The 17,703-nt window shown below is 44.9% G+C and overlaps 3 protein-coding genes across 8 annotated transcripts in view; 1 reads left to right on the top strand and 2 right to left on the bottom strand.

Moving 5' to 3' along the window:
* The window catches only part of LOC144158373 (uncharacterized), a 641,189-nt gene that overhangs the window by 360,755 nt on the left and 262,731 nt on the right, over positions 1-17,703 (bottom strand). The window lies entirely within an intron of this gene.
* LOC144158033 (uncharacterized) lies at positions 7,994-13,157 on the bottom strand. The gene is made up of 3 exons (XM_077688714.1): positions 13,062-13,157; positions 12,289-12,311; positions 7,994-8,303 (listed from the first exon to the last, which is right to left on the bottom strand). Exons 1-3 carry the CDS (start codon positions 13,155-13,157, stop codon positions 7,994-7,996), a joined length of 429 nt encoding a protein of 142 aa, XP_077544840.1.
* LOC144158370 (uncharacterized) lies at positions 9,910-12,878 on the top strand. Of its 2 annotated transcripts, XM_077689221.1 has the most exons (3): positions 9,910-10,082; positions 11,172-11,294; positions 11,930-12,878. In XM_077689221.1, exons 2-3 carry the CDS (start codon positions 11,203-11,205, stop codon positions 12,714-12,716), a joined length of 879 nt encoding a protein of 292 aa, XP_077545347.1. In that variant the 5' UTR covers positions 9,910-10,082; positions 11,172-11,202; the 3' UTR covers positions 12,717-12,878. The 2 variants fall into 2 exon arrangements, with proteins under 2 accessions (XP_077545347.1, XP_077545346.1); XM_077689220.1 differs by having other exon boundaries at positions 9,910-11,294.

Below are 17,703 nucleotides of genomic sequence, written 5' to 3'. Positions count from 1 at the left end.
TGTAACGTCACTGCTCGTTGCGCTGCCGCCCAACGATGTGCGCATGATCGCTTGAGGTGGGCCTCAAAACGGGAATTTCAAGGACGTCTTCTTATTCTAGAAGCTATTAATTGTGAGAATGTTTGTGTTGTATGTCCTAAAAAAATTATAGAGACAAAATAAACAATGGGAAATGCAGTTTCTCTTCGCGACTCTTTTAACGCTTGAAATGTGACCAAACAGTGATCCCGTTTGTATTTAGCCATTATGGATTAAAAATGTCTTGTTTTATTTCATCTATACCTTTTCGTTCACACGTTTAAGACGAACGCTGTGAAGAATGACAATAATCCTGCAAAGCCACATTGTGAACACCACGTTTCCCGTTGCTAAATTTTCGATTATTTGTGGTGTATTTCTTGAGAGTGGCAACATTAGAGCACCCCCTCTTTTCATAGTACAACAAAATTGTTCGGAGTTTTTCAACAATTACGTTGACCCCAGCGCGCCTCCATCCACCCTTTTATTTTGATTTGCTCTGCTTTTATGTGGTCATTCAAAGAAAATTTCCCCAAATATGCCCTGCAACACCGCCGCACCTAGTCACAATATTTTGAGAAATCCAGCTATTGCTTGAAGTTCCCTGCCAGCAACAGTTGATAATTACTTAAGGTATTGTGTGGGGATTACAGCTGCATCTGTTCAGCTATAGCACCAAAGTCGTCTAAATCAAGCGGTGTGTTCTTCAGACGTATATGTGAAATGAATTTCTTGAATATCCCCGAATATTGTGTTCAGAATTTATTCAAATAATGTGCTACATGATTCGCCGTGCCCTTCGCATCTTAAAATAAGACCACTTTTTGCGGAATATTTTCTGGGTGTGTTAGTTTTATTAAAAGATCCCTGAAAGTCTGCAGTCGCTTAATATATATCGAATGTTCATGGACTCATTAGCTTCAGCCTAAAGCTTTTTGTAGCGTGTTTGATCTTTCCACAGACAGCCCCTGTTCGTGAAGTTTAATGACGCGCGCTTCAATGAGGCCAGCTTAAAATAAATAAACATAAACTTGAAGGGTCTTCGTTGAAAGTAGGTCAGCGTAAGGCTGTTTTTTGGTTGTCTCAGTTGTTTTTCTTTTATTATATCGTATGTTTTGATGACACCTTTTATATTTCTGAGTATACAAATAGCACTGAAAGGACAATTTACTTCAATAAAGGGTATTCGGGGCACGTTATATATACTTTAGGAGAGTTAACATGGCAAAGAGTCACGCGTCATGCACTGTGCTGCACATTCATACACAGAAGAAAAAACAAGGCCATAGAAAAACTTACGAAAATAAGTATAAAGCTAGTGCACGAAGCCTACAAATAGGCCAAGACGAAGATGGACCCGTGTAGCGAAAATTGCTTGAAATATTTCTGTTGTACAGAAGACTTGGTTAAGGCAATATGGAAAAAAGAGGCCGAAAGCCACCCTTATCTTGTGGTGAATATGTTGCCTTAATCCGCTAGGGTGACTGACGCTGTTTTGAAGCACGAGTGGCCTGGCATGCAATATTTGACGCAAAACCAAGATTGGGGCGTTCGATGACGTGAGATAGCCTGCCTGGGCAATGGGGACTGCCGTTGTGTTTGCTGAATTTCCAGAGGTTCTTCGGTCGAACGCTGACGAGAGGCTTTGCCGTAATGGGCAAAGTGGTGTTTATTTGATGGCTTGCGACCTAATATTTGTTTGATGGTGAGCTACGTTCAAAATAAAAAGCGTTGAAGTCAAAACTGATTTCCATTATTAATTACATCTATAACTGTATTAAAAAGACAAAGCCTTTACTCTCCAACGGGAAAGGTCAAGCGACAAAAGAAAAACAATCGATTAAAACGTTTTCCTCTAATAACATCACGATGAACGTTTTATGAAGGGGCTTGGATATTAGAAGTGATTTATCACGCCATTATTATAGGTAAGCTAACACTAACTCCTTCATATTTACTTCATTATGGGTGCTTAAAAAGCCGTGGTCCCAAAATGTGACCACAAATTCTCGACTTACAGTGACTAGCCAGATAGCAAGGCAGGCCCGTATTTGAAGCACGTTTGCGCTCCCTAAAAACAAACAAACAGCTCCCTACTTAAACTATAAACATAGGGTCAAGTGAAGGGACTATCCTGCATACAAAAGGCACTATGCAAGGCCCTATTGTAATCCGTTGAATGGTAGAAAAATCCGAACGCTCTTCAATAGCGCATTTTCTGCAAGGAAAAAACGTGCAACCCACTTATCTCTTTAGAAATGAACCAACAACATAGAGCTTCCCGGCGGTTTTAAAGAATTGAGACACTGCCAAAGAGAAAACCGCAAACTCGCCGTTTGCCGTTTTTGGTGGTCATTTACGGAGTTGATTGCAGAGTCTGATTCTGTAAAGCTGTAATTTTTGCCACCGAATTCTCGGAAGATGCGGCCACAATATGTTCACAACGCATAATCATAGTCAAGCCCAAACCTTCCAAGAGAACATCCGACAAATCAAAGCTTGTCTTCATGTAGCCATCAATCAGATTCGCTCGGTTACGCGTTAAAACAACTTATTATTGCTTCCTTTTGGTGTATTGAAATGAAGTATCGCTTTGAACATTGGCCTTCGCTGTCAAAGGTCGCACTGTGTGGTTTTACTGATAGCACCGTAAAATGCTAAAATATAGAAAAAAGACACAATTTCAGCAAGCCCCTTGAACACAAAGCCACCCAGCACAAAGTAAAAAAGCAGTAATCAGATAATAAACAGGTTTGGGTAAATACAAGGTATGCTACCTGTAACGTATAATGGTGAAAAATGTGTTCTGCGGCTGTTAAAAAGGAAATGCATCTATCAGAGCAAAAAATACATATTTTGTCCAGTCACAATCATAACGGATAACCAAAGTGATGTCGTTAGTATTGCTACCAAGCAGAGCCGTAAGTCTTCGGAAAAAATTCGTCACACAAATACAAGGTTATTTACGCGTGATGTAATGCAGCTGAAGCTCTTTCGTCCCACACCCTGAAATAAGCCTTATTCGTTTTTCTGCGTTACACCCTCGAAGCGAACGTTCTGTTGTTATATTATGCCGCAACTTGTTTAACCCCTCAAATTTTATGCCACTCCCTTCGCGAGGTTTTCCCTTTGTAACACATATATTCACAGCGACAAACAAGCGGCGGGTGTGCTGCCTGAAGTGCATATCTACACAATACAGTAGAAATCTTAGCAGTGTGATCGGTTATGTATATCTGGATACCCTTACATTGCATTGACAAAACACGCGCCGCATTTGCGCGTGGTGACGAAGGAGCAGGTCTGGTAATACAATGCATAAAGGAAGGAAATGGTGGCTTTTAATATTCCGTCAACAATAAGGGAGCCGTTCAAGGAAAAAATTGCACCACGGATATGAAGACACGGGGAGAATGAATACGAGGAGGGGCGCGGACGGGAGCACTTTGTTAGCAGAACGCGAACTTTATCACAAAAACGCTGTATGGTCGAAATACATATCAACTCTAAAAGGTTGCATTCCACAAGGTATGCCGACATAAAAACATACAATGCCCATTCTTTGGCGTTTAAAAAACATCTGAGAAATTACGGACGAAAAGAAATATTGCTAGGTTTCGGGAGCTGTCCCGTTATTAGGAAACAAACATAAATATCGCAACCCTAAGTGTTTTAAATGCAGAGCATTTCAGTAACTCACGATGTCACCCGCGTTGACGTCCGTAGTCCGCACCGCACCCCTCCCTACTATATAAAAAAATACTATCCGGCGCCCGGTTTCTATCCCTCGACCCTGCGAGCGGAATGCGGTTTACATGGTGCTCTACCCGCTGCGCCACAAAGCCGACACAGAATGGGACGCTACGAACGCGCCTGATATCGTTGACTCATTCAAATTACTGCTGGAGAGCGCTCTGTCGTCAGCAGTTGCCACAAGTGCAACACCATTAACGTAACGCAAACTACTTAATGTCGTGCACCCCCGGAAATGCTCTGCATTTGATCGTGCCCTAGCGAGGGGGATGTTTAACTGCGTCTTCTCTCACCCAAGAATATGCGAGCGCGTTCGCGTTAATTCGTCGTAAGTTCTGACATTTTTAGGCTCGTTTTCGTTTAAGGTATGCAATAGGTATTTTCGGTAATCGAAATGAGATAAGCTAAGTTTTAGCGCATTGCTACGGTACAAATTTAGTGGGTGAAAGTTCTCCTCAAGCCACCACACTTTCATGAAGTTTTTAGCATTGAATCGGAGATAACATTGTTCTCTGCTCAAATGACAGTCCGTTTCGGCTGACATCTCAAGCGCAAGATTCTCTACTTCTACCATTCCAGCCGGAGGAAATAAGGTAATTAGTTAACTATTTCTGAAGTGCACTACCGTAGGGACATTTCGGTTGTTGAAGGGATGAGAGATAACCGTGTCTTCCTCTATTATGGCATTGCGCCTTATCCGACTTCTCAGGAAGGGGATCAGACTGAAACATGCGTCCTCCTATAACTATGTCACGTTATTTATTCGTCCAGTTAACCTGCCACTTCAAATCAGGCATCTAATCATTGAAGGACAAAAAATGCACAAACCTAGATTATGGTAAGATCCCGAGTAGAAGCTTTTCTTGCCAGAATAGCGGAATTGCTTTGATTTTCGATAGCGCAACCTTGAGCAACCAAATTGCCAAAAACGCGTTTAACAGTCTATGTACGCTGAACTTGAACACAGTTTTTCACAGCATGTATAAAATTTTACGGAACTTCATATGATTCGACTGAATTAAAATACACTATTGTCCACCTCAGAACATCTCACCTAAACTGCGCCCCCAGGAGTCATAATAAAATTTATTTATTTATTTATTTATTTATTTATACAGGTACCTACATCGCCCTCACGGGCATTATTGTAGGGGGGAAAACAAGCATAGGAATACAGTACAGTCAATATAACAAAAAATTGTTGCGGGTAAAAGGCTGTATGGTTGAAACAACAAAGTGTTGACTTACACTGTCATAAATAAGGCACCACATTGCAAATACAAAGCAAAAATACAAGAAAAGAAGAGTGCTATCGGTTACACAGGGCAATAAATAAAATAAATAGCAATTAGTACGGAACGCATCAGAAACGTACAGTAGGGATTAGTTCAACAAAAAATTGTGCAAATTTCTAACAAAAGATGAGGGAGGCGCAGAGACAATTTCCTCTGGCAAGCCGTTCCACTCATGCATGGTCCTTGGAAAAAAGGCGTATTTGAATGCGCTGATCCTGGACGCGTATTCACGCAGTTTTAAAGAATGGTCAGTACGGGGTGACGCACAGGTAGGTGGTCTTATATACTGATCCTTGTCGATGCCTGTTCTGTTCATGAATATGCTGTAAAATAGGGACAGTCGTAGGTATTTTAGCCGGTCAGCTAACAGAGGCCATTGTAATCCTGAACGAATGTCAGCTGATCTTACGGTGAAGTTATAATTGCTTGCCACAAAGCGTGCTGCTCGTGCCTGTACACGCTCTAGGGCTTCTATATTTGATTTTGTTGAGGGGTCCCAGGCACTGCAAGCATATTCCAATATGGGACGCACATTGGATATGTATAGTGTTTCTTTCAACTTGGTTCCTGTTTAAAATTGCGCCTCAAAAAATTTAGCACGCGACTAGCCTTTAATGTTAAGTAATTATATGAGCGTTCCAAGACAGGTTGGCCGAAAAAATGATCCCTAGATATTTATATTCTGATGCAACCGGCAAGGTAGCCCCGGCCATGACGTAATTTGAAATCCGAGGCTGTTTTTTGTTCGTAAGCCTCGCCAATTTACACTTCGACACATTTAATATCATTCTCCATGAATCACACCAAGAAACTATAGAGTTCAAGTGATTCTGCAATTGAACGGTGTCCGCTTCGGAGCTAATGTTATTGTAAATGCAGCAATCGTCAGCGTATAATCCAACACGGCTAGAGAGATTGTCAAAGATATCATTTATAAAAATAAGAAAAAGGAGGGGCCCCAAAACTAACCCTTGCGGCACTCCTGACAATACACCGACGCTTGATGAGCACACACCGTCAAGAATCACGCACTGCTGTCTTTCAGAAATGTACGCTTCGATCCACATGAGAAGGGCATTAGGTATACCTAGACAACGAAGCTTTTGCAACAACAACAAATGCGACATGGAATCAAATGCCTTCTGGAAATCCAGAAATATACAGTCAACCTGAAGTCCTGAGTTAATAGAAGCTGCAATGTCGTGCGTAAACTCGACCAATTGTGTATCGCACAAAAAACCCGCCCTGAAACCCTGTTGCAATGGGGAAAAGAAGTTATTACTTTGTAGATGATTCATTACGTTTGTGTAAATGATATGTTCGAATGTCTTGCAGAACACGCTTGTCAGAGAAATAGGTCTGCAGTTACACTTTTTTGTTTTATCTCCGCTTTTATATACTGGAGTTACGTTGGCATTTTTCCAATCAGCTGCTAAAACGCATTGTTCAAGCGACGTTTTGTGCATGAGTGTTAAAAAAGGGGTGATAGACACTGCACAGTTTTTCAAGACAAAGTTGGATATACAATCAGGACCAGGAGCAGAGTGAACATTTATTTTTTCCAACAAGAGCACGACACCGCGTTCGGAAATTTCTATGTCGTTCATTTGCGAGAGCACGCCAACATTTTGGCATACACTACGTGTGTTAACTGGCTACGAGAACACAGACTGAAAGTATGTATTGAAACTCTCAGCTTTGGCTTCCGTGTAAGAATCGTAATTTATCCCGTCCATGGTGTCAGGAATAGTGGGTCTAGAATTACTTTTATGTTTGACGTATTTCCACACTTCCTTAGGGTTGGTTTTAAGTTTCTCGCCTAGATGGCGAAAGTACATTTCTTGTGCTCTGCGCATAGCTTTTGTCACCATTTTGCTTATCGCCTTCTTTCTGGAAAGCAACGCAGGATCAGGCATGCGGCAATACTTTCGATACAACCGATTCTTTCTATTTATCTTTGATCGGAGTTCCCTACTGAGCCATGGCTTATCATTGCGTCGCCTGGCCGAAATGATACGCAGAGGAATGAAAGTTTGGGTCTAGGACAATATCTTTGTTTTCAAGAAATTCCAGGGCGCATTCATGTCTAACGATGAACTATGCGATTGGAACTCCTGAAATAATGCATCTAGTTCACGCGACAGTGATGGGTAGTCACCTTTTTCATAAGAGAACACTTTGCGGTGTGCCTCAGCGCGGCGGTTTTTAGCACTACAAGACATTTTAGCTATAACAACGTCATGGTCGCTAATACCAGGGACTGTGACAACAGAGGATACAAGATTCGGTTCAGTGCACAAAAATAAATCAAGAATGTTTGCGCTGTCACCACCAATTCTTATTGGCGTTTCCAAAAATTGAAATAATGAGTGGGCAATAATCATCTCCCTAAAGGCAGTATACAGGAAAGACGTTGTGTTTAACACGGGTTTAAAAGACTTCCATTCTACATCCGGGAAGTTAAAATAACCTCCGAGAATTACGTGCGTTGTTTGCAAACTTAATAAAACGTTACTCAACTGAAAGAGAGGATGGGCAGTTCTTATACCGGGCGGCCTATAAAATGAGCCAATGGCAACGGAAGAACCGTTTTGTAGCAACATCTTACACCAGACAGTTTCGCACGAGTCGGCTTCGACGCTTATAGAATTGCTAGCTATGCTATCATGAATGAGAACAAATACACCGCCACCATGGCAATTGCGGTCTTTCCTATATACGGTATAGCCAGAGGGAAACATTTCGCTGTCGCTAATTGTGTTGTCGAGCCATGATTCTGTACCAATGACAACGTGCGGATTTGTCGATTCTATCAACGAAGTGAACTCTATAGTTTTATTTTTGAGGCTTCTGCAGTGTACTACAATACAGACGACATCGTGTTTGCCGGATGGTTTCTTTTTATGGTAAGCTGCATTCGTTAGTGGCTACCGAGTATCGCTGATCAGGGTGTCGGTTTCAGCATTATATACAAAAGTTTCGTTGCCTATTTTCATTTTAATAAATCGCAACTTGTATTCTGCTTCACGGTCTTTGGCGAACTGAATCAGATTCTTCCTTTCTAGTCGAACTTTACTGGAATAGTCCTCACCTAACGCAAACTCAGTTCCTTTCAGCTTTGCGGCAACAGCAAGCACACGTTCTTTGTCTTTAAATGACAAAAAACTCAGAATTATGGGCCTTGCCTTTTCCGCTGTGTGGCGTCCTAGCCTCTGAGCTCTTTCAATGGCAGCAGCGCTGATTGCCACATTCAGTTTTTCGGAGCAAAAGGCAATCACTCGAGCCTTTGACTGAGCCCACGTTTCATTTACAGTATCTGCAAGGCCGTAAACTATGAAATTGTTTCTTCTAGATCTGCTATCTATGTCTTCATACGAGTCCCGTAATTTGGCGCAGGTATCCTTAAGATTTTCATTTTGAGCGGGTAGTTGCGTTACGTCATCCTGTAAAGCGTGTATCGTTATGTGGTCTGGCAACTCTGGCCAGACCGGTCGGTATAACAAGGAGCACGCACCAATAAACAACAGTCTTGCCGTTTCACCCACCCGTGGTCTGTCGTCAATCGAAACATGGTGCCAGAAGTGGCTCGCCGCAGATAAGCGGCGCGTGCGCAGTGTGCTCGTCGTCCAGTTTCGCGAGGGCAAAGACAAGATGGAAACGCTTCCGCCCCCCGACCGACTAGTCCTCTCAGATAACGCAGCCGAAAATTGGAAGAAGTTCAAGCAGCGCATGCAACTCTACTTCAAGGCGACGGGCAAGGACAGCAAGACGAGTGCGGAAAAAGCTGCTGTATTCCTGCACGTCGCGCGCCAGGAGGCCATTGACGTGTACAACACATTCCAGCTCGCCCCAGCGGAACAAGAGGACTACGACGTCATCGTTGGAAAATTCGAAGAGTACTGCACGCCTCAGCGTAATGAAACTTACGAAAGGTATGTGTTCCGCTCCCGCCTGCAGCAGCAAGATGAAACATTTGAACAATTCCCGAGGGACGTGCAGATAGCGGCGCAGACGTGCAACTTTGGAGACCTGAGAGATTCAATGGTGCGTGACCAACTCGTTTGTGGGACGAAAGATAAGAAGCTCAAATCCCGCCTCTTAAGGGAAAAAGATTTGAGCCTCTCCAAAGCCGTCGACTTTTGCAAAGCAGCTGAGCTTGCAGCCAATCAAAACCAAGTTTGGGACAACGAACAAACAGCGAAGGCCTGCGTCGTAGAGAAACATGCTCGAGACGAAGCTCGGAAAATGTCCCCCCAACGATGCAGCTATTGCAACAGGTTCCACCCGCCCAGGAAGTGCCCTGCATGGAAAAAGGCGTGCACAAGCTGCGGTAAGCAGAACCATTTTGCCGTTTGCTGCAGAGCGAAAAAGGTGAATGAAGTAGACATTCAAGCAAGCGAAGAATGCGAAGACTCCGCGCATGACTTCCAAATCCTGGCTGTGCAAATCAGTGGGGTGGCCAGCACGGCGGGTCGTGACTGGACAATTAATGCAGCAGTGGGCACAGAAGTCGTGGCATTCAAGGTCGACACGGGTGCGCAAGCGAACCTGCTGCCCCGGTCTCTTTTCGCAAAGCTCAAAGTAGCTGCGAAAGTTTGTCCAAGCAAGACAACGCTCACAAGCTACGAAGGAAACGTCATTGAGCATTGCGGCACGGCCTCATTGCCACTACGTCTGGGTAACAAGGAGCAGCAGGTCACCTTCTTTATAGTCAAGAAAGGCAAGCAAGCGTTATTGGGACTTTCAACCTGCGAGTGTTTTGGCCTGGTCAGACGCGCCCACGCCATTTCAAGGCAGTCAAGTCTGAGAGAACAGGTGACGGCAGAATTTCCGGAGTTGTTCAAAGGACTCGGCTGCGTGAAGCGTCCTTACAGGATCACCATGAAGGACGGAGCCAAGCCGGTAGCAGTGCCAGCACGACGTGTGCCACACGCGAGACAGGCCCCTTTGCGCGAGGAACTGGAGCGTATGGAGTCTGAGGGAATCATCGTGAAGATGGAGGAACCAGCAGAGTGGGTGAGTCCACTGGTCATTGTTGAAAAGAAGGGAGGAGGAATAAGAATTTGCATGGATCCGCGGCACATAAACGAAAACATCAAACGGGAACGATACGAGCTTCCAAGAAGGGAAGACATCGAGGCAGAGCTAGCTGGGGCCAGGTGGTTCAGCAAGCTTGACGCAAATCGGGGGTTCTATCAAATACCGTTGGACGACGCATCATCAAGAATTTGTACGTTCAGCACCCCGTACGGACGTTATAGATTCCTGAGACTACCTTTTGGCCTGAGTTCTGCCTCAGAAATATTTCAGACAGAAATAAGTGAAGCATTGGACAGGACCCCTGGCGTGCGAGTATACATAGACGATGTGCTGGTGTGGGGGAGGACGAAAACAGAGCATGACGAGCGCTTAAGGGCAGCACTGACAGCGATACGTAGAGCTGGTTTCACGCTTAACGCAGAAAAGTGTATATTTGGCTCGCAAGAAATCAAATTTCTTGGAGACGTAATCTCAAGTGAAGGAATCAAGCCGGACGAACAACTCGTGCAGTGTATCGCTAACATGCCAACCCCAACGTCAAAGCAGGAAGTAAAGAGAATGCTAGGAGCAGTAAATTATTTCGGAAAGTACATTCCTTGCTTGTCTGAAAAAACTGCGGCACTGCGCAGTTTAATGCGGGAAAGTGCGTGTTTTGAGTGGAGCAACATTCACGAGAAAGAATGGGAAGGTATTCGCACTTGGCTAACGTCAGCACCCCTCTTGGCAGTCTTTGACCCCCAAAAGCAAATCAAGATTAGCACTGATGCTTCGAGGAATGCGCTAGGAGCCGCGCTGCTGCAGTTTCATGATAACGGCTGGCGGCCAGTAGCCTATGCGTCGCGTGCGCTTACGGAAACCGAAAGCCGATACGCGCAGATAGAAAAGGAAGCGCTTGGAATCACGTTCGGGTGCGAAAAGTTCGGCGAATTCATTATTGGTACCAAGACTGCAGTAGAAACTGATCATCAGCCTCTGTTGGCGATAGCAAAAAAAGAACTCGGTGAAATGCCTCCTCGGCTGCAGCGATTTTTCTTACGTCTGATGCGTTTTGAAATTACTTTGCAGTTCGTTCCTGGAAAGCAACTACTACTAGCCGATGCGCTATCCCGAATTCCATCTCAAGACAATACTCGGCCAAACGAGGATGAGGACGTTAGCGTGCATGCTGCTCAAGTCCTGGCAAGCCTCGTAAGTGAAAAAATGAAACGAAAGCTGCAGACAGCGACGCAACAAGACGAAGAGCTATGGAAAGCCATAACAAACCTTGAACAGGGCGAAATAACGGGTCCACTCGCCGCAGTGAAATCAGAATTGTCATGTGTTGATGGAATACTAATGAAGGGGTGCAAAGTGGTTGTTCCAAGGCAACTTCGCAAGGAAATGTTGCAACGCTTGCATGAGGGACATCTCGGGCTCAACAAAGCGAAAGCGAGAGCACGGGTGCTAATGTACTGGCCAGGCATGCAGAAAGAGATTGAAGAGTTAAGTCGGAAGTGCAGCACGTGTTGCCAGTTTGCTTATCGTCAACCTGCTGAGCCTGTCATCACCAGCCCTCCTCCAGACTTTCCTTGGGAAAGAGTTGGAATAGATCTCTGTGAATACTCGGGGGTCTCGTTTCTGGTAGCGTACGATGCATATTCAAACTATCCAGAAGTGGAGCTCCTAACACAGACGTCGAGTGAAAGCGTCATAAAAAAACTTGAAATGATGTTTGCAAGGCATAGCATTCCGCTGGAGGTACACACTGATGGGGGTCCGCAGTTCACCTCCAGTGCGTTTCGGAACTTTACGCGGCTATGCGACTTCTCACATGTGATTTCCAGTCCCAGGTTCCCAAGAGCGAATGGTCTGGCAGAAAAAGGAGTACAGGTCGTCAAACGTCTCCTGAAGAAAACTAAGCACGCCAGGGAGCCGTTCTGGGTGGCTCTCCTGAATTATCGTCTGTCTCCTCTGGAGGGCGGCCAAAGCCCGGCTGAACTGCTAATGGGGAGGCGGCTACGAGGACGCCTACCGGACTTTGCTGTTCAACCTTCGGCACAAGTAAAGAAGCATGTACAGAAGCCCAAGGACTACACCTCCCTTCCAGTCTTGGCCAAGGGAGACACCGTGCGCATTCGAGATGACTTCGGGTGGACGACCAAAGCCACCATTCAGGACCAACTCGAACCGCGTTCTTACTTACTCAGGACTGAAGAGGGACGCAGCCTAAGAAGAAACAGGCAACACATCCTCAAAACAAAGGAAACCTTCAGGCTGCAAGACATGGACGAGGAGTATGAAGCCAATGCGCGGGAGGTTGCTCCGGCAGGGCATCCGCAGTCAGCGCAAGAGTGTCCTCCGCCAAGCACCGTCCACCAGCCAGACTCAGCCACAGCAAGCGGGGCCGACCATCCAGAGCCGGAATCATCTGGCGACAATGCTCCGACAGCAACTACTGTTCAGCGGCCGAGAGTGAGGCAAACCCAAACACCCGAGCAAGATGCAGACCAGACAAACGACGGAGCATCTGGGACGAGCAATGACACGGGACAGCGGATTCGGAAATCTACTCGCATCAAACGCCAGCCAACGACGCTTTCATACACAACGGACTTTAGACAAATTGTGTAGATTCATTTTTTGTTGTTGTTCGCATTTTTTGTTGCAATTTCTGCCTTGTTTACTACAGCCGTTTACCCTAAGGAGGGATGATGTATCGTTATGTGGTCTGGCAACTCTGGCCAGACCGGTCGGTATAAAAAGGAGCACGCACCAATAAACAACAGTCTTGCCGTGTCACCCACCCGTGGTCTGTCGTCAATCGAAACAGGGGAGGGGACACGTTATCTTCCACGAGCTTGACCTTTTCTGCCAGTTGCGATAGCTTTTGTTCGAGTGCTTGTTGGTCGGCTCGAATGGAACAAATTTCCGAAAGAATTTCAGTGTGTTGCTGACAGACTGAAATCATCATGCAACAGTCTGTTGCATGATGACATCAAACATTTCTTTTTCTTGTTGGGGTGTCAGAGGGCCCGGGTTTCGTTCTACATCGCCAGACAGAAGCAGCAACATTCGAGCAACACGCACGCATGACAAATATTTTGCACCCAGCAGGAGAACATTTTGAACAATCGTAGTCGACAGCGAGTTAGGATCTGGCACCAATTTTTAAACGGCTTTCCGTTAACAAGGCGATAAGAATAACCAACCTGAAGAAAGACGAGCGGTGAGTGACTGACCACCATGCTGGTGCCAGATCCCAAGGTGGGTGGTTGCCAGATCCTTATGAGGGAGATGGCATCCGCGAGAGATTCGAGCGTAATATTTTGGGGACCGGGGTTGAATTCAACGTCTCCTGAGAGAATTAGCAAGAAATAAACATTGAGGACATTTGCAGAGACAGAGAACAGTAAGTTGAGCAAGGATTTGCGGTAGGACTCTAGTGTGTCGGAGGGGCACGACACTGCGATCAAAAAGGGATCATTTGAACGCACGCAATAAGCAACGTGCTGAGGGTGACTGACCTGCGCCAAGAGATAGAGTGACATGACTAACTTCGTAGCGGTGTCATGCCCCGTCCTGGTCCGGTGCAGTGGCTTCTTAAAAAGGCCTGGTTGACCATGGTCGGTAATTGTTCGCGGGGGCCGGAGGGGTGAGCAGGCGACAAGGGGGAGAGCTAGTTGCTGGGCAGGACGCGCTTTCTGGTCGACGGGCGGGTTATGGAATGTTGTCGAGTTGCAGCCTGCAGCCAGGGAGGTGTCGCGGGGCATCGGGGAAGACGTAAAGCACCCGAGCAGGACAACCTGCGCCAAGAGATGAAGTGACATGACTGACTTCGTAGTGGTGTCGTGCCCCCCAATTGCACATGTTAGAAATTCGAGCTGTAAAAAGGTTCTTGTAAACCAAAATAAAACTTCAAAAATAAGCTAAACATTGTATTACTAATATATTGCAACTGTAATAAATATTGTCACAATGATGCACCAGTATGCAAAAGCAACAGCACATTTTCGGGGTACTTTTCGAGTTATATTTGTTTCCGTTCGCCTGACACTAGCACGTCCATTAGTGACGACAAAATTGCCTCTTTTTTTCTGTAGTATTTGTCACCCTCAACCTTAAAAATACTAAAGTGAACCCCATTTAACAAGACAAGGCCACCGACCTTTAGAGCTTCCTATGTGCTTCACAATCTTTTGAATGACCTGAAAATTGCGTAAATTAGAAATTTAATATTATTAGTAGTACACAAAATTTTTCCAGAATACATGAAGCAATAAATATACATTTCAACACATGGCGTGTCACTTTTTGTAATAAGTAACGTTTTCTAAAAAAATCGTGGTTATCGATTCGAGAAGAGCAATAGCGAAAATCAACGGCAAGGTTACACTGATGCAAAATAATAGGACACGTTGAGTTATTCCTTTACGTATTGTCGTTTGCAACTTTCCAGTATAGTATGTGAATACAATTAGCTGATGGAGCTGAATGAGCTTTGTCTTGGATTTAAAACTTATCTTGGCTTCCAAAAATGCAATGACATGCTTTGCCAGTATTATGGCTTAACAGAGTTGAAGTATCAAGTCTGCAAAAAGCTTTGGTCGCCTCATCATAAAATAAAACGGATAAGGGAAGACGCGAGGCTACACTTGTAAGTTTGGCACGATATTAATCATTCTAGTCATATTTAATTATCTGCTATTATGTAAGCACTGGGAAAATCAAAGGAAAAAACTAAATAATGTACCAAACCTTTGTCCACCTAAATTAAAATATACAACATAGAGTATCTGCAAAGCTGATCAAGATTTAGTGATATGCACCTTTTTATTTATGCAGTGCTTTTTTCAGGTTAGCAGAAATGTAGTATTTTCTGTCAAATGTTCATTGTTGTGGCCCTTCTAAGCTATTTACTGCGTTCGCACTATCAAACACTGACCATGCTATTTTTTCAATGTGTTCCAACAGTCAGGCGTTTTGCCAGTGCTGCCTTAGGGGGATTACATTTCTATGGCTCAAGCGACCCTTGATAGCCATGTTGTGGTAACTTTTCCAACAACTGTGACCACCTACATTTCTTGAAATCGCAGCGAAGAATGTGTAGAAATAGACTTTCAAACGCGAAAATATTTCCTAGCCTACAGCAATAAACACTTTTCCCTGCCGTCCGGCTTATCTCTCCGTCTGTCTGTCGGCCAGTTCGTTCCCTGTACACAACTTAAAAAGCATGTATTTTGATGGAAATCATTTCCTAAAAAACCTCATATAGCATGCTCATCATAGTGTACTTCGCCGTTATTCACTCTGTTCAGTACATAAAAATCTTCGGTGTATTTGGGGCTGAGCAGGAATCCTTAATCTACACTGGCAAAGTGAAGAGTTAACTCTGTAAGCTTCAGCTTGAGGTGGCACGCCAAGTTAACAGTGCCAAAATATAACGGATGACATGAGGGCAGTGCGAACTAAGGAAACGTGTATTGAATTGGGCGGGTTTATACCCCGTTTCTCATGGGGGGAGCGAGACGAGAGAAGGCCAAAAAACTTGAGCAGGCGGAGAGGAGAGGCACTAAGTGGGAAGAGGCGGTAGAAAACTACCGTCTTGCGTCAAGATTTGCAGTGGACCGAGCAGAAGCATGGACATTTTTTGTATTTGCCGCATGAACAATGTGCCATCTGAGCCAGAATTTCCACCGCCAGCCCTTGAACCATGGGCCTCTACCGCTTGTACTCCCAGGAGTGGTAAATTTCTCGATGCAACCTCTTCTGCCTAATTTCTCCAAATGCTAAAGCAGTAGTGCCCTCTCCGCCGACACACACAAACGCGCTCTTTTCTGCTACATCGTACGCGCTCTGTTCTGCGAAAGAACAAAGAACAAATATGAGCATGGTAACGTCCTAGATTAAAACTAACACGTTAAATCTATAGGTTCAGTGAACCCACAAATGTCACTGGTAGGTTTCCCCACGCCATCTTTGCATACCCATTGGCGTATATCATGAGGAAACAAAAACCCGCATTTACAAACGAAGAATACCTAAGTAAAATTACAGATGCTGGCTTTTTTAGCATTTCGTATACACTCCGTTTACACCGCATAAGCGTGATTGGCGTGAGGTTTCGAGGTCGAGTGTGTTGACTGGCTTCGGAAAAAAATATAACTTCAGCTTTTTTCAAGGTAGCCGATGTAATACGCAACTCCCAGTACCCTTGGTGATTTTTTTAGAAGCTGGGAAATTGTCAATTCTCCCAGGTTAATTTGGCGGCTTGCGCAAATAGAGATTGTCCCGGAAGGTGCCGTATTTTTTGGTAGCCTTATCCCAGTTCCCTTTCGAGAGCGTTTTCCCTTGTTCCCTACTATCTAGTCGTTCAGTGTCCACTCTCTCACCCAGATTAACGACCAGTTGTCATTTCGTCTCTCCAAATGACTACTTCAAGTACATTTGTTTTGCTTACTTTTAACTGTGGTGTCATCTATTCGAGTTACTTTCCTGATCAAAAAAGCTTGTTCCCTGTCCCTAAGTGTTAATTCTGTCCTTATTCGTTCTATGAAACCTTCTGCCCATCTGAGTTTGCCTTCAAGTTGTTTATTTAGGTGTACATATTCTGCTCCTAATGACTCCGGATGGGGGCAGTATTGATTGCATATTCTTCTTTTTGGTGATACGGGTCGCTTGCTTTTTCTTATATGGGAGTAATTTCCGAGCGCACTCAAGCCCATATCTCTTCTGGGCTGTACTCTGTCTCATTGTTGGTGTCCGGGAAGGTATGTTTTCCCAATTTTTGCAGTGTTTTGTTACGTACGCTGAAGGGGATGTTTTCGGGTTGTTGTTAACCATTACTATATATCAATTGAAACTCTACCAGCTGGGCTGTTTAGCAAATCGTGATTGTTTGTGTCCGCAATTAAAAATACCAAGAAATCGCTTAGTCCCCGCACGTGAGCGCAGGTCTTGTGGCAACGGCATGGCAGGGAAAAAAACCAACAAAATGCTTAGCGCTCGTGCTTAGCGTTTAGGACTTAGCGCTTAGGACATCATTCCTGTGCAGCGTTCCCTGTCGTTGCAGCGTTCCCTGTGCATCGTTGCCTGTCCAGCGTTCCCTGCGTGAAGCCACGCATTTCCTTTTTAGAGGTGTTGGGAAAGAGTGGGGCGACCACCCGGCAGTTCGAAAATCGAAGAAAACGCTAGCGGTCGTGTGTACATGCCTCGCCGCGACCGCTCAACGTCTCCGGCGCACGTTGGTCAAGGCAAGCATACCGGCTTAGGAAGACTAGGCACGATTCGACACAAAATTCCAGCGTTCGGCGTAATCATGGAAACACTTGCACGGTATGAGTAAGACACGTCATAGTGTACGCCTCTCCCAGGTGATGTTCTATGATTATCCTTTCCCTAAAAAATGAAAGAAGGTCACACTTATACCCATAATTGTGGGGCAATGATTTTTGCGGCAGCGAAGAAGGAGCAAATCGGCTGCAATCATGAACCTAAACCATCGCGGTGTTCGTGAAGGGTGCGCACAGCTTCGCTACCTTCAAGCCTTACGCATTAGTGTGAGCTTCTTCATTTTTATGTTTAACCCCACAGCCATGATTTCTGATTGTAGATCCTCAAG

Source organism: Haemaphysalis longicornis, unplaced genomic scaffold, assembly GCF_048455015.1.
Source record: "Haemaphysalis longicornis isolate Haplotype H1 unplaced genomic scaffold, Haemaphysalis longicornis Haplotype H1 scaffold_10, whole genome shotgun sequence".
NCBI lineage: Eukaryota > Metazoa > Arthropoda > Arachnida > Ixodida > Ixodidae > Haemaphysalis > Haemaphysalis longicornis.
Note: the sequence above shows the minus strand (reverse complement) of the source record. Positions and strands in the feature narration are given on the sequence as shown.

Coding starts and splice junctions, on each gene's coding strand:
- LOC144158033 (XM_077688714.1), bottom strand. CDS start 13,157: ATGTTGCTGCTTCTGTCTGGCGATGTAGAACGAAACCCGGGCCCTCTG. Junction 12,312..13,061: donor ATGTCATCATGCAACAGACT/GTTGCATGATGA, acceptor GTTTCTTCTTAG/GCTGCGTCCCTCTTCAGTCC. Junction 8,304..12,288: donor GCGTCCCTCTTCAGTCCTGA/GTAAGTAAGAAC, acceptor TGTGGCAATCAG/CGCTGCTGCCATTGAAAGAG.
- LOC144158370 (XM_077689221.1), top strand. CDS start 11,203: ATGCGCTATCCCGAATTCCATCTCAAGACAATACTCGGCCAAACGAGG. Junction 11,295..11,929: donor CTCAAGTCCTGGCAAGCCTC/GTAAGTGAAAAA, acceptor TGTGATTTCCAG/TCCCAGGTTCCCAAGAGCGA.